The following is a 26,196-nucleotide window of genomic DNA, read 5'->3' on the forward strand; positions in this document are numbered from 1 at the left end:
TGATTACTGGTAACTCACCTGTAAAATGCACAACAACCTGAGTCAGGTGTCTGGCAAAACGTCGAATGATTAATCGCTTTACAAATTGTGTAAAAATTGTGATTTCTTTGTGTCTGGAAGGCGTGAAGGACTACTGACAAAGGGCGTACCTATTCTGAATTAAATATTTTATAAACTTAATAAAATTAATTCATTAGTTTTTAAAGACAGATCAAAAGATGGGATTACCAAAATTGACCAATTACCTACCACAGAAATAATCATTCGCAAAGACGTACTTCTTGTGCATTTATTGGTGTGTAAATGTAGCTAATTAAAATGTATTTTTAATGTCAATGTGCCCTAAGGCAGGCTGTAAGACAATGACATATTACATATCCCCTTGCCCGCGTTAAATAAGACCATTACCGCCGATGAATTATTATTTGTTTGCATCCAAGTAATATCACCAATTGCATCGCGCTGCTGCAATTACTGCATGTTGCGATTGCACAAAGTAAGTACCTACTATGTACCTACTTTGAGTCAACCTTCAATCGAACAAACAAATGCACGGCGAGATGCATAGTTAAATATTTATGTCAAGTTTGTGCTGCTTTTCAAAACGTTTAAATTAAAATGCACGTTGATAAAATAATATAACAGCACCGTAGAAATCACTGCAGTTAAGTTTTCAATTACTTGGAATTTTCTCAGTACTTAATATTATGATAATAAATTCCCGGAATTTGCTATGTACACTGGCAGGCTAAAACATGCTCAAAACAAGGTCTCTAATAATAATTATTCATAATTTGAATCTTTTTATCGCTGATGGCAGTACCTAACATCACTCGGAAATGTGCTCGACTCCTGACTACTTACTATCCAGCCAATTCATGACGGGCACGGTGACTTTTCTGGCAAACTATATGCGCGTGAACTTATTAACTCGGTCAACATGTCCATGCGAACAACACCCTTTGGTGATGTCCTGAAATAAGTTCGGAAGTGAAGAGTTGCGCAAGTCAGTTAACCTAGCCGTCCAATCTGATCCCCATTTTATTGATTTTAGAAAAATTACGGCGTTACAAATATTACGAACGTGGAGATCTCTTCAATTAGATTTCTTGGCAGATTTTTTTATGTTTGTTCTCCTCTATGCTTCTCTCTCCCATGGGCACACTTAGTTTACAGTCAATCAAACTAAGTCAAAGCGTGCAAAACAATCGCGTGCGCGATATTTGGAGGTATTCTTATCTATAAAAGCTGAAGATGCTCCATATTACACCCAAATCTAGGACATTGTGATACTTCTGATTTGGACCAAGTGTGGTGCGGTGTTGTTTGGATTAAAGTGGTCTATGTTTGTGTTGTCAGAAAAAATGTATGTGTTCTTATTAGTGTTTTTCTAGAGGCTGCGAATTGTTCAGCCTCCTCTCGTATATGACGAAATTCCAGGATTTAGTGGATCACAGGTAACATGACTCTACGATATTGAGTACAGTACAGGCATATGAATTTTTCCATACCTACAGTTTCTTTGTAGGGCGGGCGGGTTTCCAATTTCACGAATCCACCCCGAGGTTAACCTCAGATATAAAATGGGGTAACATAAATAATATTATATGGGATTTTATGCAGAATAATGGTTTTCACGCGAATTAAAAAATCTTGTGAATAATATGTCACTTATTTAAAATATAATACATACATATTTTTATTCAATACCTACACATGCATTGACGTAATACACGGTGGTTTCCAATCTTTTTAGTTTCACGAGACCTTTATTTTAGGTAAAATATATTTTTTGCAGCAATACCAATTATAAGCATGTTTTTACAGTTTTTTTTTTTAAATCGAGGAACCAAACAAGACACATCGAATCTCTTTTCTCATTCCACTTTAATTTAGATTCAGTGCGTTATGTCGGCAATAAGGGAAGAGCAGTATACTGCTCGAACAAAACAGTCAAAGGATCACAGCTTCACAGCAATCTATTATTGTGACTGTGCTTCAAAGCAATGTATTAAAATGCGCCTAGAGCGTGTAACGATTAGGTGGCCAGTAGCTATAATTAGCATGCTATTTAAATGTTGTAATTAATTAGCAATTATCTAGTCAGCAGTCAATGTGTTATTAATTAAGATTGTCTGGAAAAATTACTAATCCGGAGGCACTCGAAAGCGCATTTTTTGATATAATTTAAATAAACGTATATACATAATATTATTGTAGAGGTACTTAACCCATTCGCTGCAGACCTTTTAATTAATATTTAATTACACATTTAAATAACATGCTAATTATATCTAATGGCCACCTGATGGGCAACGCACCAGGATCGTTGGACGCAGCGAATGGGAAGCAATCGATTTTAAAGTTATGCGAAATATCTATCTAGGTACTTAAGAATGTATTTTATTATTTTCAAGTAGGTATCAATCCTTTTAAATAGTATTTACAGGTGTAGTTTTGAAGTGTGTGCTGTAGAACATCGAGAATTTAGTTTAGAAAGGGGTCATATCATATTATTTGTATTCGGTGTCACCCAACATGGATGTAGGGCACAATAAGATGTTCCACGATGGCTGTATTGAAATCGATACGGTGGAGTATGTACTACAACGTGCTTTAGGATTCGCCAGACGAAATACCGCGGGCGAATATTTTTCATTTAAAAAAAGAACAAATTCACGATATGGTATAAATTATTATTGTAGTCACATAATATAAACATAAACTGTAATGATTCTAGTAATGTGACAAACATAATAAATGACAACTATATTTTATATCGAAATAGTTTATCCATCTCATTAATAATAATAATATACGACATAGCACCAAAATAATTGTATGGTTATGTATCTCATAAATAACATACATTATATACATAGGTACCATTTGCTTATTTTAATAAAAATATACTTATGTATTATAATAATCTTTCATTTCAGTTACTATGTATGTATTTCAGCGCTCGAAATGGATCGGAACGCACCGGAGCGCAGATTCTGTTCTTGAAACTCCTGAGATTATCACTCCGTCAAAATAAAATAAAACATAAAATACCTATTACTTTTCAAAATGTGAAATTTATACGAAATTATCAGAATCAATGTTAATGACGTGACGTAAACCTGAAACTTCATTTGCGGCGCCGACAACATAGCTTATAGCCTGATCTTGTATGCTTCAAGAGTCAAGACTTTTATTCCATTTGACAGTTTTATATAACGAAATATCGAATACACTTATTTTTATTTAATACCTACATAAAATTATTACATAAATATGTTAATATAATAATTTAAAATTATCCATTTCGAGCGCTGATTTCAACCAGTGCAACGCAACTAACAAAGCTAAGAGTCAAAATATCTGGGAAGGTCTTCATCCGAGGATGGAAATATGTTACAATCGAATTGAACAACTTGATAATTATTTATATAGGTATTTTATTAAAAATGCCTATTATTATTTTGTTTGAAAAAAAGTGCCTTAAATTTAAATATAATAAAAAGATTGCTATTAATTAATTGAGAATAAAATATTGTGGAATATGTATGCAATTAAAGTAGGTATTTATTATGATAGAATCAAAGATAACTGCAATAATATTTTATTATGCTGTCGCTACAACTACAATAAATTAAAACATTATTAAGTATATATAAAACATTACAAACTTAATAAATAACTTAAACATTTATCAATTATAATATTAAATCAATTGTGCCGCAAGACTAATAATAATTGAAGTAGTCGTAGGCACCTACTTTCGGTGACAATAACATAGTTGTAAATCTCAATAATATAAAATCTCCCATAGGAAACTAATAATCAATTCGATTGTAATGAATTATTGTAATTCTAATAAGCTAGAATAGCTCTAGATAGTTCTTGAATTCGATAATTTATTTAGAACATTTTTGTTGTAATTCAATCAGCTAAAATAAATTACTATCTTCTGTTACAAAATGTATAGAAAAAAGAGCGCCTAATTTTGAATAGCCATTGCAATTTGCGCAATATTTCTGTTATCACCGACAAATTATCCGATCCTATGAATTAAATATTGAAGATCACACTCAGACGAACCAGAAAACGTAAAACTATGCATAGGTTTAATTTATAATGAAGATTTTTTTCACATTTGAAAATCTCAATTCGCGAATCCATAGTCGCAGTTTTCTTGCCGCCCACGCCCAAGCAATTTAAGTAAACCCTATTGGTTTATTTTCTTTAAAGAAAGGTGGCAACCCCAGACATAGGTGAATTTTCAAAAAAGAAAAAAAATACAACAAAGAAAATTCATCGTTTATACTCGGGTCTGCGAGCTGTGGAAGTCAATGCAAAATTAAAACATTACCTGCAAATCTTTGTGTTTGTTATCTTTGTGACTAGCGGCCCTGATAACACCAGCCTTCCACCCCCATTCCGATATTTTCGTAACATTCAACTTTGAAACTCCACTCACTGATAAAAATCTTTTACCAACTAACTCTTCTCTAAATTTATAAGCCATTTCCTTTCACGGATCACATATTTCACATAAAAACCACACAGTAATTCCAACTTATAATATGCACTTGCAATTCACGCACGGCACTTGTCCCGTAGTACAAAGTGAAACTACTAGGAATGTGTACAAAATCCCTACGACAGAAGGCAATCGACTGACTAGTTCGCGTGTCGCTCACCTGAGGGCGTCACCTCCCGGTGTCGATAGACGTCAACTTCCGCTCGACCAATACGGCGCATGCTCGCTCCTTCGTTCTGGGACCTATTGATCACAGAGAAGTAAAAACGAACAAAGCTGATCACATGATCAAAACATTGGCTCCATTTTTCAACATGGCGTTCAAGCTCCACTGCTGATTAGTCGTGTGTAGTGTGTATAGTGTTGTAAAGTTCTTAGTTTATTAGTTGTGCAAATATGATATCCTCGATTATATCGCGGATCGTAATGTGAGTAATTAATATATTTTATACATAATATAAAACTAGAATAAAGAGTATTCGCCTTTTTTTCTTTTGTGCCTAGCAGTATTTTGATAATAATATGACCGTTGCTAACGTTTTGTTATTCAGGTTTTTTGAATTTCCAACAGTACTTGCTTTAGTAAATACTCTGATATAATAAAATAATCTAAAATTTATCCGAAAATTCATTGCGTAATAACCGTTGCCGTTTATTCCTAACTTTTATACACTCCATGACAGCTTGTTGAAAATATTTGATAAATTTTATAGTATCCACCGAGTGCTTAAAATAATTTTAATTCTTATCGCCTGTTCGACAATTAATTGCCTTCTTTAATCGGGACGTGTTTATTTTGAAAATAATCAATAAAACCGGTAAAATTGCGATGCAAATGACATGTTATTCAACATGCGGGTAGGAGTGTTTTTAGCAGAAATTTTCGCTTAGTTTTATGTCATTCTTATTTTAGCATACATAACGAATTCATGCCATTGCTTGTATTTTTTATTAAAACCACATTGTTTGTCTTGATAAAAATATGGCGAATCAAAAACTAATCGATTTGAATGTCAAAAACATATTTTTTCAATGATCCGTCAAATACGAAATGTCAGGGCGAGTAATCTCCATCCAATGTTACGAAAGGGTTTGCGTCCTATGTAAAATGATAACCTTTCCCAATAATATTAATCGTGCATGTATAATATCGACTATAATAATATTAGGTGTCATAATGTAGTATTTTCGTGGTCGATGTGTATTTTTCACTGTCGCTTTGTTCGAGTAAAATATCAATTTCTTTTGTGGTTATGTTGTTCAACAAAGGAGATTCGAAGAAAACATGACGTATCAAATTTTCTTAATTTAAAATACATTAGTGGTGGGTACCTAATCGCTTTGTCCTGTGTGCTCAAAAATTTACTTGTTTATGTAGGTATACATAACAAGAGATAATCATAGAACTATAATACCTACCTGTCAGTAGTTTACAAATCAATAACAATTAGATACCTAACTAGGTACTTTATAAATTCAGATACGTACATAATGTAGGTAGTGAGCTTTCAGTCGTTTTACCGGTTTTATAAACATTATGCAATACTAACACTATATTGTTTATTTATTAGTATATTTTTTGTTAAAGCTGACATCTTTTTCTTCGTAAATTTATGGAACACATACGCCTACGTTAATAAAATTATAATATTATTATCTAGTCCAGTCAACTGTACGTGTAGATTGAGTTGTATTGACACATCAGAAAAAGTTCAATTCAATGTTTGTGTAGGTATGTATATTGTGTAATAGGTACAACCTGATAATGTTTGTTTACAATGATTATACTTAAGTACTTTAGTGTACTTCATATATTATACAAGTAGAGTAATGTTCTCTCGAAAAATGTTGCCATCACTCCCAATATTCGAAATCTAAAATGTTATGTTGTTGTTTTTATTTAATAAAACGCATTTTTTTTTGTAGTACTTATTCCACTTTTATTCAATTGATAACGACCGGTTGAAAATGTCCCTCTGAGGCGGACGAATCCGGTCCTAATCTATTGCTTAAAAGTGGAATAAGTACTACAAAAAAAATGCGTTTTATTAAATAAAAACAACAATACAATGCAGTTCCACCATGAATTGACAGTTAACAAACTAAAATGTTATATTGTTGATCCGGATTAAAGTAATTGTATTTATTTTTAGTTCCATTGAACAAACTACTTTTCAGAGATTACCAATAGAGCAATCTGTAATAGCCATTAAAATAAATGCAATAGCGATTATGTATTTGTTTTTGCATCGATTGATAAATTAGAACAGTGCACTTTTTAGTGGTGTCACTTAACCGTTTATTGTCAGTCGCAGCGAATCAGTTGTTGAAGTTAACATTAAAACCATTTTCGCAGACATACCGACTTCCACAGAATGAATGTTGTATTAAACTCTTCTTTTACCAGGAATGGTTGTTAGCCATCCGCGCAAACCATTGGGTACTTACACTGGATCATACACATCGCAAAAAAACATGCATGTTTTACGTGCCGAGGGATCAAACCCGCGACTAGCGGTTTTAGTGACGTACGCTCTAGCAACTAAGCCAATGTGGATGCAAAATATGTGTGCAGTCAAAATCATTTTCATACATCAATTACTACGAATTAGCTACCAGAGAAATAAATAATAGATAATTTTATGTTATGAAACTTATTTATTTTGCCTGCGGTACTGTTTTTCTATATAAATATTATACCCTTTGAAAGTATGAATAAGCAACTGATTTCAATAGAGGTAGGTACTATTAAATTGTTGTACATATTTCAAAAGAAAATGTATACCTATTATCAATTTGATTGGCTGTTCGTTGCGGCCAGAACTAGCTTGTTATTTATGGTTAGTCTTTTCAGTCCTATTATTATGTGCGGAGGCGTGGACAATCACAGAAACAATTTTCAGGAAACTTGAAGCTTTCGAAACGTGGTGTACAGACGAAGGGTGTACGAATGTCGATGTGATGTCGAGAATGAAAAGGACCAAAGAAATAACCAGAAAGTTGACATACTTTGACCACATCATGTGGCATCCCGAGAAGAATCAACATTATCATTCAAAGAAAGATCTCCAGTAAGCGAGACACTGGTAGAAGAAAATCGTCCTGGCTCAAGAACCTCAGAGACTGGTTTGAGCTCGTCTGATCCGTATTTAGATAAGGGATTTGGCACAAAAAAGAAGAATACACAAATGACATCGGATTTTTCTTTTCCGACGCTCATATTTATGCAACATGCTCTTGGTCTGGAATAAGCTTCGGTGATGACTGCGATCCGGATGTTAAAAATTAGAACGACTGCACTGCACTTTTGTCGAAATTGGACTAGGAAGTGACAGCTGAAAGATTTTTTTATCGTTTTTGTGAAATAAATCTGTCGACATTTCCACTTTTACGTAATATTGTTAATTTAAAATCATTTTTACGTATTACCTATGTTGGATTTTTAGAATGTTCGTGAATACGAAACCAGTCTCGTTTGTACAAGGACGCGCACGCTGCATTAAAACAAGTCGATACTCATTTCGAGGTGCATACATACTGCATACCTACTTACGGACGACTGTGCACTTATTATCACTAAAAGTACCTACCAAATGCATTTTGTATCGTATTTAGAAAATTTTAACATTTTAAAAGTGATAACATGTTATTATTACCTGATGTCTTTACTGCAATATCTACATATTATAATTGCAGGAACTTCGTAGGCAATTACTGCATGTATTTTTGTATAAGAATAGGGGATGGAATTAATTGTAGAATTGGGGCGGATCAGTGGAGCAATGGTGTTTTTTTTACTGTTCCGGATTGTAGATTATTATTAGTACTTCAAAACGATAAAAGGCAAACGATGAATCAATCTTCGAACATTGTTCATTAGAATTAAATGTTTTATTTGGAACATGGGGGGAAGCTGGAGCAAGAAAAATATTTTCTGACTGTTTCTAACCCCTGGATAAATCATAAGAGAAATAAAAAAACCCTCGTTTTAGTATAACTACTAGTCTTCTTATTTTTTCGAAAATATGAACGATCAGATTAAACTCTACCTTCACTGCAATATGGGTCATTACTCCAAATCTGTGCTTATGTGTTTACATCATTATACTTAGTCAACTTTTGTTAACGTCGTATAAGACTGACCGCCTAATAGATCTATATAATTGTAGATAGGATAGCTGATATAGTATCTAAATAGGTATACCATATTTTCGATTATCTTGTATTTTTAATGCATATATTTAAAAGTTTTGATTTATATTTTTTGAACTCTCTTATGCCGCATTTGTTTCTTTGACGCGGATGGCCCAATCGATTCATTGCACAAAATTAAAAGGGGGCCAAGGCTTAAAATTATTAAATTACTTAAATCTTGAGAATTTGTATTATTATACAATTTTCGCAATACGCATTTCTCACAACTTGAGTAGGTATTAGATATTACCAAATCATAACAAAATCTCTGCAACTAATATCAAAGTTGCCGATTAAATAACCATCTAAACAGATACGTCGATACGTAGATACTTGTACATAAAACTACTATTATTTTTCATCACCGTCACCTTCAAAAATGTGATTCTAGGAAAGAGACATTTTAGGTAATTTACTCTGTTCGCGTCCACTGCTGAATGTAGCATGTCACCATGTCAGTGTTGAAAAACGTACTATAAATTATACATATAACAATATTATAATTGCACGAAAAATATTATAATTTTACGCCAAATATGACAGAAATACCAACTATAATTTTGAAGGTTTGAAAACGAAAAATGATCCTGTAGGTACCTACTACTAACGCTTTTTTTTAGAAATACTATATTTTTCACACCGTTGTACTATTGAAAAAAATGGCAACACTGCACCATGTTGTAAATTGTAGAAAATCTTTTAATGAAACATGAAAAACGTTCATATGTGGCTTATTTGTGTTTGGTAAATGCCCATGATTCCCCGCGAATTTTATTTACATCGCTTATCCGGCATTTATATTGGATGGAGTCTATCGAGATTTTTAATCGACTACGATTATAATAGGCAGTAATCCATAGGCAGTCATGCATTCGATTGAATTACCATTGTCTTCTATTGTCAATTGCGAAATTTACAAAAATTGCCATCCGCCTACCACGGGCTCTGACGTACCAATACCGATTCACATTGTTACACAAGCCAAACTTAGTTACATTGTGTCGTTGGCAACCTAAAGTTTATCAGATACTTTGCAAAGACATTTTACATAATATATTATTATGTATTTACCTATTCAGTATTCACTGAATCTACCTGAGTATTGGAAGATTATAATTTTATTGAGCTTATACCAGGGAACACAGAATTAATGGGAACTAGATATTTTAGTGTTAACGGGTGTGGAGTACCTAACAGTTGCAACCACAGAACAGATTAATACATAGAATTCCGATAGGCTATACCTACTCCAGTACACTAAATTTTGACGCAGGGTTTTGAATGTGAAAGTGAGTGTCTCACATTATAGACGTGCAATAGTGTGTGTTGCAACCTTCAAATACACCAACATGAATAAACCGAGAGCAGTTGTCAGGACAATCGTATTCTCGACACGTGTTTAAGTTTATCCCATATTCCCACACTCGAGATCGGTTACATATTACTCCACACCCTTTATGTATTTCAGTTTCCATTATTTCTGAGTTTCCTGCTGCCAACCGATCTCGAGTGTGGAAGAATATGGGATAAACTTAAACATGTGTCAAGAATACGTCATTCTAAGCTTGTTTTTAGTTCTGACAACTGCTCTCGGTTTATGCACTGACGCTTATTCAATATTGATGAATTTGAAGGTTGTAACACACACTATTGCACGTCTATAGTGTGTTTCATTTTCGTAGGACACTTACACATTCAAAACCCTGCTTCAAAATGTAGTGTATTGGGGTATAGCATATCTGAATTATATTTATTAATCAGTTCTGTGGCTTATACTATATCAGAGGGAGTTCTATGCGCTTTTGGTATTATATCAGTTTTTTGGCCATTCGATCGATATATTTTCTTATTCAAATGATTGTTTTTACATAACATACGTTTAATCAATTTTTTACCATATTTTTTTGTTGACGTGCAAATGTATGTTGATCTGGACATACTGCAATAATTGAAACCATACACTATTTGATAATATGTTTAAAAGTAAAATGAATTAAGTTAATACGGTTTCCAAAATACTGATTATTGGGGAGGTATGTAACACTTAATCAGGGACAAATGCTTTATCTGTGGGTCTATTCTATACTTATTGAACACTAAATTAATAAATAGTATCAAACTTAGGGTAGGTTTGTATCAAAATATTAGCACTTATTGTAACAATTACACGAAGCTGGTTTTTATTGTTGCAATAAGTGCGATATTTTAACAGCACATATCTTGCTGCTGTTAAAATATCGCACTTATTGCAACAATAAAAACCAGCTTCGTGTAATTGTTACAATAAGTGCTAATATTTTGATACAAACCTACCCTAAGTTTGATAATATGTATCACTTTATCACTTTAGCGGTCGATAAGCATAGAATAGACCCACTGGTACTGTTCGGTTATACCGGAGGCAGCGGAAAACGCATTTTGAAAATAGCCGATAAACTGGATTATTTGTTAGTTTGGGTTAGTTTAGGTTCGGTTAGGTTGGGTTAGGTTAGGTTAGGTTAGGTTTGGTTAGGTTAGGTTAACCTAACAAATAATCCAGTTTATCGGCTATTTTCAAAATGCGTTTTCCGCTGCCTCCGGTATAACCGAACAGTACCCTTTATCTTTGTAGCATATCGATGGTTAAAATTTACCTCCTATGTCAAAGAGAAATATAGCCCAGTTTATTGATCTTTTAATTAAAACTTCTATGTCATATTCATCGTATTATGCTGCAAATAAATCAGTTTTAACCTTCCCCAGTAAAAGCGTAATTTTTGACTAAGAAGGTTTGTGATCTGCACAATCGATATGTACTTATATTAAAAAAAATGCGCAACCCAATGCAAATCTAGAACCGAGTAAGTCTAGTACCAGGCAGCCAATAGATCTCGGATAAAGAATGGCCAGAAATAAAATTATTTCAGTGATATAATATTTCATGTCGTAATTTTATTTGGCTCATGTCAGAATTGCTGTCATATTTCGTATATTTTATTGTTGTATAATGTGGGTGCCATTTTTTATGGATAGTGATAAATTGATAGGTCGTTTGTAATACTGTTTACTTACGTATTTGTTTTTACGAAATCGTTCCAGTCAATTTAGCTACAGGTGCACTGATATTGTGCGGGGTGAGTAGACATTTTGATCCCCATTATGCTTAAAACCGTTAAAATTGTTTGTTATTTAGGGTAGTAGACACCCGATGAATATATATGTGACCTAGGTAGGTATATATTAAATTATAATATACTGTCATATCAGAAAACTCAACAAGATTTCTATTCAAATGGGTGCGGAGTGGTAGGTAATTGATACTATTATGTACTTCATTTATTTCGATATTAATTTTATTTACTCATTCGACATTGATTTTTAACTTATTGAAAGATGCTCGATATTACATCACGCCCCCTTGCTTCAGAAAAAAACTAGCCTGTGGAAGTTACATTTTGAATCGGATGCTCGCTAGCTCGGTTGAAGTACAATAACTGGTCCCTTATCAGGTATCGAAAACGTTTGTTTTCAAACAAAATCAAACTGGCTTTGCTTTGGTCAATCAATCACTATTATAATAATACATAATATTATATCGGTTCACACTTCTTACCGATGTATTATTACGATGGTAACAATACAATACATAATATAATATTATATTATATTATATTCTTTTTAACATTACAACAGGCCCAGATGCCCAAATGGCAGCAGTGTAGCGAAACAATAAGTGAAATAATCAAACACCCTGACTTTGAGAAAAGAGTTCGAGTCGTACTCCTTCCAACTTTTTTAAATAGTTTTTTTACTAATGTACCTTTGTGTGTTTCGGAGGTGTTTCAAAATTGTTGATTTTCTATATTAAAAAAATTAACATTCTTAAAACCTTCGAAATTAAGTAAATTAGTAATTGTTTTAAATTAATACCGTTTCCCATTTAATATGTATTATTCTTGAATAGTCTCAAGGTGAGGGAGAGAGATGATCCATTCGTCGTTTATTTTTGTAGTATTGTTAATGGTGTTTACAACCGTAATAGCTATCGATTGAAATTATAGGTAAATTATCATTTTTAATGGAATTCTACTACGTAAATGCTAACCCAATTAACATAATTTAATAAGCAAAATTATAGTAACGAGATGACAAGTTGTCCTAGATTTGATAGGTGCTTACCGAATTTGGTTCGTATTTTTTTTACCTTCGTAGCCAAAAAGCCAACATAATTTGACTGGCACTTCATAATTATGATTTCAGGCTTCGTTTAGTACTTAGAATTTGTGAGGATCGAGGCCATACTCAATAAACGACGTACAATCTCTCTATTTTATTGTTTAGATTCGAAATAATTATGAATTCGCTTTGGAGCAGTTGCTGTGTAATTATTTATTCAAGGTCCTGATACAAAGGACTTTATAATTGCATTTATACCTACCCGCTTATGCATCGTTGCGATCTAGGTGCTAAATTCAATTCGATTCAGCGTGATTATTCTCGCAGACGTATCTACTGTTGAAGCGAAACATACCACCTGCGCCCCCGTTGAAACTTTTTGCTTTATCTATCTAGCTGGTGGTGTAATTCAATCAAATATATTGCAGTATGGAGACATTATTTTGTAGTTCAAATCTAGATTTAATTATCTCTTCCCGAAGTAGGTAATATAGTTGATTGTGGTTTGGTAGCATTTTAGTAACCCATGTAAGTGTAAGTATCTTTAAGAATTGTTGAGGTTTTTCGGGCGAATAAGAGCTGTCTTCGTTTTGTGGGTCCTTTACTGACCATGACCGTCAAATGTCCTAGCTTTATTTCTCCCACGATTCTTGCATTCCGCCGTCACCCTTCACTTGGACGGACCATCAACTTGGAAACCCACTTCTTCGGCGTCGACCCTATTTGTTTCCGCTGACGATATTTCTTTCGAAATTTTCGTGAACCCTTCATAACTCTCTAGAATCTAGACACTAGTGTGCCGCAAGAAGTCTCAGGGCGTGCCGCTAAGGAAGAAGCCTCAAAATTTTAAATTTTTCACAGAAGTGCAGAACTCCTTTCTGCATCATTTTCCAAGTATTTTTCAGCACTCGATTATCGTGTGTACCGGTGGGTCATCAATCCATTCGCAAGATTCGACCGTACACACCTGACACTAACAGAAAAGGAAATTTTAATAGATCTAAAATATTACCCTGTGCACAATGCCTTTCTGAGCTAGAGTTCTCAGAATTTTGGATATCGCTTTGGAGTCAATATCCTCGATTGGCCACAACAGTAATGATTAAATCTCGTCGTATCTTTGCGAATTTAGTTTTTTAGCGCTCGTGTAAATGAAATAAAAAAATCGAGAGCGGTTACTGATTGTAGATGAGGAGTTACGTGTTTGTTTATCTAATTTAGAGCAGCGTTTAGACAATTATTTCTAAAAATCAATTGCATCCTTTTCACTAATACAATTATTACCACCTATGTACATAATATATATTGATAAAATATTAAAATATAAACAAAATTGTTACCGACACTATGATTTCCTTTATTCAAATTGATAAGGTACATTTCCTTTTTAAGGCATTTTTATTTGGTGTGCTGCGGATCCCATTCACCAGTGTGCCGTGAAGTAAAAAAGTTTGGCAGACACTGCTAGATACATATTTTGGAAAGCCGGTCCTTCATTTTTATTTATTCTATGCCTTCATATATCTAGCAGTTTCTCAATTATTATGATTAATAATATGAAAACTGTAACAAAATTTTTCAATACCCGTAACGATTTAACAATTTTAACACCCACGGTGGCCGCGTGGCCTAAGCGTTGGACTATCACGCCGTGGGTCCCAGGTTCGAATCCTAGGTCTGGCAAGTACACATTGTTTTTCAATTTGTGTGCGAGTCAGGGTATGAACCTAATACGTTGAGCAAGTGGCACATCCATTTCTCGTAAAAAACAAAATCTGTTAATACAAAACCTCTACTCTGTGGAGGCCTATATGATCCTATTAGGATCGGAATGGTCGCAAAAAAAATCATTAGGTACTACACGATAGTAACATGATTCACGTTAATTTGTAATACCTAATATCTAGCATTAACTATATTTATAAAATAATTCATTAACTAATTATATGCAAAAAAATATGAAATATTATAGGTCAGCGTATATTCATTGTTTATTTTTTATTGATTAAAAAAATCAATCTTCAGATACTTTATTATTTTTATAATTATTCCATTCAATCTGTTCTAATCGAACATTACGCTGTCAAATCCAATTTTCACTTTCCACCGCGCCGAGTCATCGATCGCGATCTAATAATCACTACCCACGACTTGACAAATATATCGATCGGTGCGATGATTGGTCGCCGGTCCGTTGATTGCAAAAATGACAATGGTGTATTGCTGAGGTCCTCTGCGAATAGATTAGGTACTATATTTTATGTTCATTCGATCCTATGGCGTGAATTGTAATGCAGGGTAAACTGTGCTTATTCAGTGATATCAAGGTTTTTAGGCTTTTTATAGAAATACTGTAGTTCTTTGTATATATTTGATAACGGAAATATTCGTAAACATTTGTGATTGTTAAATTATCGATTTAAATAAGTCTCGGAATATTGTAATATTAAAAAGATTATTTATTTCTATTTCAAATTTAAAGATTTATTATAACTTCCTTGGTTACGCTATTTTCGTAAAAATGCGGACTGGAGAAAGCTCAGTTTACCCTAAGCACTGATATAATATTATAGTGAATGGCTAGTAGCATCGGTGCAATATGCAACTGCGATCATCTGGCAGTGTTTTACTGTATCTCATTGACTTATATGAACCCTGGCATATTAAAATATGTATTCTCAAGTAATTCAATGTGTCTTCTACATTCCAGTTCAAGTTCCCAGCATTATTGATTGCGCTGTGTTTTGTTGTGATATATAACACTCAGTGACCCAGTGAATGACGATACAGAACATCTATGGACGATACTAATCGTTGCTCCTTTCTGTGTATCAGTCGTTCAAATCGTACGTCAAATACAAACATTATAAATATTATGCTTATCTGTAAACTATCTTCTTATAAATACGTAACTAGGAAAAGTTTTAGAAGCACGCCTGTTAGAAAAACCCTAGAAACAATCTTGGATGGAGTTGGACCAAGCTTGCATTTATGTTTCTTAATATTATCTGCAAGTTTGGTGCTTGGGTCGATAGTTTATTGGGTAGAGCCATCAACCGACTTGAGTTAAAATCTTATTCGGGTAATTTTTTTAGGGTGCTCATCCATAAGTACACGTAGGCAGCAATTAGTATTTTTTAAATGTTGCGATAAACAATACTACGAGGGTGGGTCAATAATTCCTTAGAAAAAAGCATTAAAACAGTTTTTATTTTTGTATTTTTTTTTTATTTCTCAACATAATCTCCTTGGAGCTCAATACACTTGGTTAGACGTTTCTCAATTTTTTTTAAACCGTCAGAAAAATAAGTTTTCGGAAGGTCCTCAAAATAAGCATTATTTGTCCGATCGATGACTTCTTCATTTGAAAAAAAAACGTTGTCCACTTAGCCATTTTTTTAAGTTTGGGAAAAGGAAAAAGTCACTGGGGGCTAAATCTGGCGAATACGGTGGGTGGTCGACCAATTCGAACTTCAATTCTTCAATTTTAGCCATTGATCGTAAACATGTGTGAACACGGGCATTGTCCTGATGAAAGAGGATTTTTTTCCTGTTTAAATGAGGCCGTTTTTCTTCAATTTTGTTTTTTAGCTGGTCCAATAAAGATGCATAATAATCCCCTGTTATTGTTTTTCCTTTTTCCAAATAGTCAACGAAAATAATTCCACGTGCATCCCAAAATACAGTAGCCATAACCTTACCAGCTGATTTTACGGTTTTCGCCTTCTTTGGACATGGTTCGCCTTTCGCAATCCACTGCTTTGACTGTTCTTTCGTCTCGGGAGTATAGTGGTGTATCCATGTTTCATCTACAGTCACAAAGCGACGAAAAAATTCATCCGGATTGCGTTGCATGAGCGACAACAGGGCTTTAGAGGCCACCACCCTATTGCGTTTATTGTCGACTGTGAGCAAACGCGGCACCCATCTTGCAGAAACTTTTTTCATGCCCAATTTGTCATGTAAAATAGAAATGACGCTACCTTTTGAGATCCCTGTAACCTCAATTATCTCACTCAACTTTAATCTTCGGTCACTTAACACCATATCGTGGATTTTATTGATCATTTCTGGTGTAGTCACCTCTACAGGACGTCCTGAGCGTGGTTCATCCTTTGTTGATGTACGACCACGTTTAAATTCATTTAACCAGTTATAAATAGTTGCAAGTGAAGGAGCAGATATGCCGTGAACTAAATCCAACTCATTTTTTATTTCCTTTGCTGTTAACCCTTTTATATTAAAATGTTTAATAACAGCTCTAAACTCAATTTTCTCCATTTTCCATTTTTCCATTTTCCACAAGCAATTTTTTTTTTTAAATGTACGAGAAACACACAACAACCCGACCAATCTGATTGAAACTTCGCAGCATACTGAATCGGTAGTGCCGCTGCGTGAAAACAAACCGCTTACAGTACTAGTCGCGCCACCTGTCGGCTTTTCTAAGGACTTATTGACCCACCCTCGTATCATCGTTATTTGAATAAAAGAATATTAGTTTTTTTTTCAATAAAAATGGTATTTGATCATTTTTTCTAGTATTGAAACTTCTTGTGATCAGACCGATGTTAATCGTGTTACAGTCATTGCAAACGTATTCATAGACACGGCGTCGTATGCGGAGAATTCAAAGCGCCGGTATGTATGAGGCAACAATACAAATATAGATAGCCAAGTTGGTAAACGTCTACGCAGTTTAAAAGACTATTATTTCACATTCGTCTGTCATATTATCAACATGGTATATTGTAATGTTATGTAAGTTTGAACGCCTACGTAATAAATCAGTACTAGTTTAGTTAGGCAACATCATTCGTCAATATTTATCAACAGTCCAATGGTTCTATAAAAATGATCCCTAGTACTGGCGTCGTTAATTGGCGATGCTCCACGTGCTACCCGCTCGCTCTAGACGCCTGGCACCGTTTCAAGCGAGAGCTTTTGTCGGGCGTCGGTTACGGCGACGCTGCCGTCTAATTATAACCCTCTCCCCGCCGGCCGAGGCCCGGGACTGCGCCGCCGACAGTCCACCGCGTAATCTTGACCGCACAATATATCGATATTCAATTTAGAAACACTATTGTTTGCATTCGTACGACGTAGCGAATGCAGTTTAATACAGTAGCATGTTTTTAACTATGAGCTTTTAAGAGAGATGACAAATAATCGAGAATAGTCTTACTCACTAAGTCACTACAGAAAGTTCGATAGTCATCAGTTATTTACAGATTATTTAATATATGTTTACAAATAAACCAACAAGAGTTTCTGTTGATAAACAAAGTTGTAAATACGCTAAATAAACAAAGTAAAGGAGATAATAACGAGATTTGGCAACACAAGAGAAAAATACACATTTCTTACTCACTTATAAGTAGTAGGGTTTGTCAATAGATTGATGTCCAAATAACATTTGATAGTATTCATCTATGAATCATTTGTATGCTGTTCATTATATAAATAATAAATATCAAGCAGTGTTTATGGTGATACAACAGACAACGTATTTGTGTGAAATACGGAATAAATGATTCGTTATTATACTTTACACAAAAACCAATGTGATTCCTCGTGATTTATGAATTATACAATAGTAAGGTACTAAGAATAATATTTTTTTATTTTATTGTATATCACATAATTGAGGAAGAGAAAAGTTTGAGTAATTATTTTGTATTCAACTGTCTATGAATATACCTACATACTGTCAAATTAGAGATAACCAAAAAGATTCTTGGAAATGAAAAATGAATAAAATAAGAATCTTTATTCTATCTAATGTATTTATACAAAGCTACAACATTTCCTGGTAGCGTTTAAAGTTGTCAATTAAATCTGTGAAGCGAGATAATTTGGAAAGCTCGGAATTCTTAATAGAGGTGGATAGCGAAGGAATTTAATGCACAGCTGTTTATAGTCGAGGCGTAACCCCGGTGTCCCCTTAAGATATTCGAATTGGAAATAAACCGTGGAGTCAAGAGGGCCCATCCGTTCAGTCACCTCCGCGTGGTTCCCGCTGCGTCACAGAAGAATGCATTTCATTTCTCCAATCCTCCGCTGATTATTTATAACCGGCGCATCTTCGCAGGCGACTTGACGGGGAGGAAGAAGAGGCCGGAGCGACGCCCTTTCGACGCCGATTCGCCAACGTCAGCAGCATCACGAGCGACGCCAGCGCTTTAGTATTTAATACACCGCGAACGTTATCTGTCTTAATTTTCGCGATAGCCCGATCTATATGCTATTTCTGTCATAGTGCAGCTCGAGCGGATTGATTGTTTTGTCATAATTATTTTATTGCAATCGTGTTCAAATTTTCCCGCGAATTAAAACCCCCGGCGTCTCAGTTTCACTTAGCTATCTACTGTGGTCTCGTGTCTGTTCTGCTATTGATGCTTTTTAATCTTTTATAGCTACATATATGTATATTTAATACGTTCGTTGTATACTGTATAGTGTATACCTTGACACGGTTCACTTCCAAATAAGGACTAAAATAACAACCTGCGTGCAATCTCGCCAAGGTTAGACGTCTGTCTGTACCTTTGGCAATCGTCTTGTTACGTCTCCATCTCAGAAAATAAAATAAACTTGTTATTTCAATCTCTTCCCAGACTCAGGCTCTTGTTATCTAGATTATTTTTTAAAATACTCCTAAGTGTTATTTTATATTGTATTAACGCCATCCGTAAAGTATCTGTTTGATATGTCGTACAAGGATAAGCCGGAAATTCGTATTACGATTTACTATTATGACTCCATCGTTGTCATTTACTTGTAACACGTTACGTGAGATGTAATTCGTTATTGCCAGATGGTAAAATGTTAATTAATTATTTCCTAAATGTGGGGAAAACGTAGTTGACATTTGAAATGCTTTCTCTGTTTTCCCCACAACATGTAGGTAGTATGCTTTATTACTCATGAATGTATGTATTAAGGTAGCAAATTGTAGTGATTGTTAATATTATTGTTTTTGTTGGGTTGTATGTTAGACAAAAGTCACTATCAAAAGAAACGTAGTTTTGAGATAATAATTAATTCTCTTTTAAAGATTAAAACTATATGAAAACCAGAGAAAAGGGTTCTCGTAAACGACTTATTGATATTAAGTGGGTTTGGACATACAAATTTGATTATTCTATAAACAGATAAATACGAATGAATGTGAATGGAAAATTAATTCTACCTGTATTCCAATAATGGTTGTAGAATGGTTTCTTATTTTGATTATACATCTACAAATAAACTAACTATATTGTTATGGTATGTGATCTATTCTGCTAACGTCTTATCTTTAATATTGAGATTTTGTATGCAAAAATGCCCTGCTGTTATAAGTAAATTTTGTCATACCGTTTGAGATTCGGCCACGTAATTGGTCAATTACAAGATTTTGTCTCATTTAGAGACCATGGTCCGTTATTTATAATTAATGACATACTATTTTGTTCAAAACGGCCGTTTTTGCTGATAGTGATTTTTGTCTGAATAGTGAGAATTCATTGATGTTAAAACTCTTTAAAATTAAATAATTGCGCCAAAATTATCACTCTTCTAACAAATACGTTTTCCTATACAAGTATTTAATTTTACCTGTTTTATGCAAAACTTAGTTGATAGGGAATTAGGTACTATAGTATTAGTTTTTCAAATAACATTTATTTGTGACGATGTATTGTATTCACTCGTACGAATCATCTCATACATCAAAACACTTGTCAGAAAATTAGTATAGTTTGATAGAGAATGTGTTTTTAAATTGGCATTATTTTGATAGTGTGGTATTGCCAAATATCTTCAATTTTATTATACTAATCGTTGGATGCTCGGCTCATGCTATTAAATTATTAATGGAAGAAAGCCGACGTTTTGGTACATACCGAAAACAAAGCGAGGTTCTCCTAAAATAACTTGTATTACCCGCCGAAAAAAAATCTGGCTGAAAAGTCATTGAGAAATATAAAATATATACTTATTAAGTTTCCTTCCGACAAAAAATGTTTTCATTTTCGCTTTCAGTGTCATGTTCTTTCTAAAAACGTATTACGTTAAAATTATTGCAGCACTTATCACCTGTTATTTTAAGCGCATTTTATTTTTTAAATAATCGTATGAAAGGAAATACTTCTGAAGCGAAATATTAATTATTCATGTTGGATTATTTCGTATCTATTGTGTGAGTAATAAATGAATTGTTGTGTCATGATTTATTTTGTTTATTAAAATAAAATATATTTTTGAATATCTGACAACTGTACACTTCCTTATTTGCGGTGCCATTCCATCTTCTTTAAAAATATAATATGTGAAGCGTATAGTTTTAAAAGTTATAAACTCCACTTTTGGATTAATTTTACAACCTTTAAAGGTCTAGTATGCAATAGCGGGTAGCCCATTAAATAAAAAAAAAATTGTATTCATTTGGAAATTATTGGAAAAATATCATTTAGTTTAAAATAGGAGTTAACTTTACTCTAATCAATTAATAGCAAAAAATTTGTCACGTGAACCAAGTTTCCTGAGTACATTTGTATAAATATGGATTTCCAAGGGTTATTTTAAAATTATGTCAACTCCCATTACGATGGTTTGACTTTTAGATTACATATTTATATTTTAAAATGTTTTAAATGATTTACTTTTCAATTACAACATTATTCTTTAATTCTTTGTTATATTGATTAGGTTACATAGTAGCCATAGCTGATTTCTCTCGGAACTATGAATATGCGAGTTAATATCTTTTGAAACTATAAAACTCGTAGGTACATATTATGTAAATGACTAAATAAAGTTAAGATTTAATGCAAAACTGCGCAATTTATAAATTGATCTTGGATACCTATAAAATTTCCATACATTCAAGGAAAAATTAATTTAGAGAATGATTATTGGGCCGCGTTATTAAAAATCAAAACAATTTGATTTTTAATAACCCGATTAATAACTCGTTCACGTAATTGCATGGTACATAATATAATATTAATAAAAATAAGTAGTAATTAAAATATTGAGGTAATACATATATATATATTATAAATAAGTGGTGTGATTAATGAAATAATATACCAAATATAAGTCCCAAGGAAGTATACCGACTACTGAGTCTGCTAATTAGACTCCAATTACGAATTTATTAAACGTTCATTGGAACTCATTTTACGTAAGTGGAATATATCAATATCCAAAGCGATTTGGTTGAACACAGGTATTGTCATCACCAATGGCAGATTAGTCCGTTAGTCCTGCACCTTCGGAGATCGAACGTCTAATGGTATGTATTTGTTGGTACCTGTATATCGTCCTTTTTCCATCGAATCTACAATCTAATTGTAATTGTTGATCTTTGCCGCCACGCGAATAGGTTTCCTTACATATTTATACGAGAATTTAATGTTAGCCACTTGATCTGGTCCGGGATTCGATCATGAGACCTATGACTTACCGAGTGGAATTTCTCCGAAGTGACATAATTTAAATTTCACGTGACAGACAAAGACGTGAAGATACTTTTAATTGCTGAAATTTAATCACCGTGCTTTTTTGATCTTGGCGAAACTCTATGGACATAATATAATATAATATCATATAAATATATTGTTTTATTTCGTATGGATAATTTTCCAGCAAAATTAGTGGAATAATCTCATATTATATAGTACTCGTACCTTCCATGCCCAAAAAGTAAAATTCGTAGGTCCGAGGCTTTTTTTATTTTAGAGACCTCAATCAGAAATATTTGCTTTATTTTAAATGCAAATTTGCGTTCAGTACCTACGTATTATAATTCTTTATACACTAACAAACTGCTCGTAAATTATTATAATGCAATTTGATCACCTCCCATCTTCTTCTGATGTAATCGTAATCGTAATCGTAGCCTGCAACTGGTTCGCGAGGTGCATACTACACTACAGCCAAATAACTCTTTCTTTTTCTTTTTATATACGTTGTACGGTATATTGAATTTATTATGATTTATCGAAAGTCAATGTTGCCACACACAACGCGTCTGTGTTTATATCAGATTTTTTAAAATGAAAATTGTCACGGTAGGTATTGCTTATTTCGGATTTTTGTTTGTTTTCTAGGTGAAATATTGAAATCTGTAGAAGGTTCTTAGGCCCTAGAGAAGTTGGGCTCTGTATAAAGCTATCGGCAATACTGAATATGATTATAACCAGTGTTGTCAATTGTCATTCACAAAAATATTCCGGGCAGGGTGGAAAAGTAAGCTAGATAAAGTAAGCTAGAAAGAAGCTAGAGAATTTAAAAAAAGTTTTTATGAGAACAAAGTTTGAAAAAGATTTTCCTACAAATTTATTAGGTAATGTAATGTAAATGTAGGAAGTAACCTCAGCATGTTAATTTTCAAACAAATCTGGTGTAATATTCTAGCCTTTTATGTAAGGTTTCAAGCTGTTTGCGCTGCCGAAAAATGGTAGATAATACGCCAGATGCGAATTGGTATACTAGACTAGATAACCATTAAAAATGATAGATCTGACATGAAAAACACTTTGGTTTTGCAACGCTGATTACTGTGCAAGTTTGTTTGAATTTTATAATTTAATGCCATGACAGTATGACGTGTCTTTGTTCGAAATAATAATAACCTGAATATTATAGTCAATCTCTATTCGCAAATCAAATTTAATGCACATCCACTATGATCCACTGATACACAAGAGATGGTAAACTAATTAATATTTCATGAGCTATGTAACACGAACATTATTTTATAGTCAATGCATTTGAGTAATATCATAATAATTCATAATATTATGTAGAGCACAATGTATTTGACGCTTAAACATAATAAAATGTAACTTTGTTACGTGTATTGTAGTCAGGAAAGTTATATTTGTGTCCGGTCCGAGATTTAATTTATTTTTAATACAATATAGGTGGATATTATGTTGCACGGTGAAGTACCGGGTCTAGGACGATTCGGCGCCGGAACAACTGGGTGCCACGCAATCGAATGAAATTCGAAAATAAATAGACGTTCGTCAATTATTAGGGACCAGGCCCAAGTACCTCGGGAATGATAATTCTCAATCCGGGACCTATATTCGGAAATTTTAGAATTAAGCCGAATATGATGGAGAAAATTGTCGCGTGTATTAAATCTGTCACAATAAAGTGACAATATACAGCAAGTACTTACCTACCTGTATTTTGTGACAGATTTATGATTGTCTGATTGAGTAATATTATTATTTTCGTTTCCTACAATCGTTTACTCTAGTCCAACAGTCGGTCTTCGCCACTGTGCTAAACTTATAGGTGATATTTGCCGCCATTTAGGCTATCGGTGGCTGCGCGGCTTAAGCGCTGGACTATAACGCCGTGGGTCCCAGGTTCGAGTCCTGGGTCTGGCAAGTACACATATTGTTTTTCAATTTGTGTGTGAGTCAGGGTATGGACCTAATAGGTTGAGCAAGTAGCTGACATCCATTTCTCGTAAAAAAAATCTGTTAATACAATCCCTCTAATCTGTGGAGTCCCATATGATCCTATTAGAATCGGACATGGTTGGAAAAAGGCTATCATGTTATTTGTTGCCTGTGAAATTTGAACGAAATTTTAATAACAGTTTTATCATTTTATTCTATGATTAAATATATTTTTTCAAATGATATGTCTGATTTGAGGTGTGTTTATAAATAATATGTCGCGACACTCGGCTTGGGAACCGCTGTCTCAATCCATCTGGATTTAATGGTAACACCGGATGAATATCTTCCAAATTTTCGATCATTACCAACAATCTCACAATCAACTGTAACAGTCATCAATCATAACTCAACTACCTAAATGTACAGGTATGTGATGTATAATCTATCTTGGAATTTTCCAAAAAAAACCTACGTTATCGTGTTCCATATTATTCCTGTCAAAAATAGCCTTTTTTAAAAGAAAAAGAAACATAAGTGGCGCATTTATCAAATTACTATCGCGTGCCAGTTCGCGATGGCGTGCCGCACGTTTGCGATTCCTGACCTATGAATTGTACGGCACTTGTTTTTGATTATTTTCTTAAATTAAAATCCAAAACTCTGATGTTGGTTGAATGATGGATTTGAGTTCTTTTATTCTATTGGTTCACATTATTATGCCATGGTGACTCATTAATCATTTTAGGTATATAAATAACCTATACACAGATACCTACTTTAATATCAACACCAAATAATTGTTGTTGTGAACTAAAAAAATATATATGAAATCATTTTAGAGCCAAAACATTGGATTCACATTGTAATCGCTTGGATTGAGATAGCATTGTCAAGTTTTTATCGTAATCAATCATTAGTCTATCAGTGATTCCTAACCTTTTATGAATGGCGGAACCCTTGAAACATTTTCGCGGAACTCCTAGCGGGCCTAACTATCTGGCCCAAAAGGGAACATTACAAAATACACTCAAAAAACTGTCACGAACATGGAATCTACTCAGATAAGTTATATTAGTCGCATTCCTTCGTTAATTTTGTACCCTGTTAAAATGTGCCGCCCCGAAGCAACGCATGGGAAATGTTTCTGTTTTTATTAATTATTAGGTAGGTAACTATCATATTATTTGTAATACAATATTTATAGAGTATTTCATGTATTGCCTACACTACGGTTCACATACCTACTTCCACATTGTCCAAAACTAATAGGATTAACAAAAAAAGTAAAGACCACATTGCTGCTTTGCTATGCAGTACAAATTGTATAAGTTTTCACAGGAACAAAATGAGCGGTGCGTGGTAAGTAGGCTGTGACATTCAATAATGACAACTGATAACTCATTTCTATTCCTTCATTCCGTGTTACTACTAAAATCTTCCTTCCACGCAAAACTCTCGCCAGGTGGGAACCTAACCTAAAATTTCAAAATACTTTACCCAGTGTTTTAGAAAAAATCATGTTAAACTATGATTACCCTATTACCGACATGATTGTATTTTTTAGCAAGATTTTACGAATTCTCGCTGAGCCCCTGGCGCAGCTCGTGTCCGGTTGTAAATCACTGCCCTATGGCTACGGTGCCCATATTTACTTAGTAAATATAGTGGGCATTATTAAATTTCATACAAATTCAGTTTTTTATTTTATTTTACAATTAAAATTGTTTATTTTCATTGGTGGTTTGTATTAGTTTTTCCGAGCTACTTATTAAAAAGTTGTTACAATTTTAAATTAGATTAGCGAGTTTTTTTAGTTTTTCTGAGATTATCGAAAGAAAGACATTCACATCCCCATCGCGGAATCGGAGTAAAAGGTGTTTCTCTGTGTAAATTGTACGTTTATCAAAACAT

The 26,196-nt window shown here is 33.7% G+C and overlaps 2 protein-coding genes across 5 annotated transcripts in view; one reads left to right on the forward strand and one right to left on the reverse strand.

The window, feature by feature from the left end:
- Nucleotides 1-4,624, reverse strand: part of Kdm3 (Lysine demethylase 3) — a 590,511-nt gene extending 585,887 nt beyond the window's left edge. For both annotated transcript variants that reach the window (XM_085942105.1, XM_085942104.1), the window contains exon 1: nucleotides 4,358-4,624. In XM_085942105.1, coding sequence (XP_085798231.1) covers nucleotides 4,358-4,513 — 156 coding nt within the window. In that variant the 5' untranslated portion in view covers nucleotides 4,514-4,624. The remainder of the gene's footprint in view (nucleotides 1-4,357) is intronic.
- A 218-nt stretch (nucleotides 4,625-4,842) lies between these two features.
- LOC147075811 (uncharacterized) overlaps nucleotides 4,843-26,196 on the forward strand; it is a 56,244-nt gene continuing 34,890 nt past the window's right edge. For 2 of the 3 annotated variants that reach the window (XM_085942120.1, XM_085942119.1), the window contains exon 1: nucleotides 4,843-4,956. In XM_085942120.1, the coding sequence (XP_085798246.1) occupies nucleotides 4,925-4,956 (32 nt within the window). In that variant the 5' untranslated portion in view covers nucleotides 4,843-4,924. Of the gene's footprint in view, nucleotides 4,957-17,904; nucleotides 18,479-26,196 lie in introns of those variants that run through there. The other variant, XM_085942118.1, reaches the window with a different exon arrangement.

Source organism: Rhyacophila brunnea, unplaced genomic scaffold, assembly GCF_057557595.1.
Source record: "Rhyacophila brunnea isolate RB1 unplaced genomic scaffold, BYU_Rbru_1.0 scaffold_14, whole genome shotgun sequence".
Classification (NCBI taxonomy): domain Eukaryota; kingdom Metazoa; phylum Arthropoda; class Insecta; order Trichoptera; family Rhyacophilidae; genus Rhyacophila; species Rhyacophila brunnea.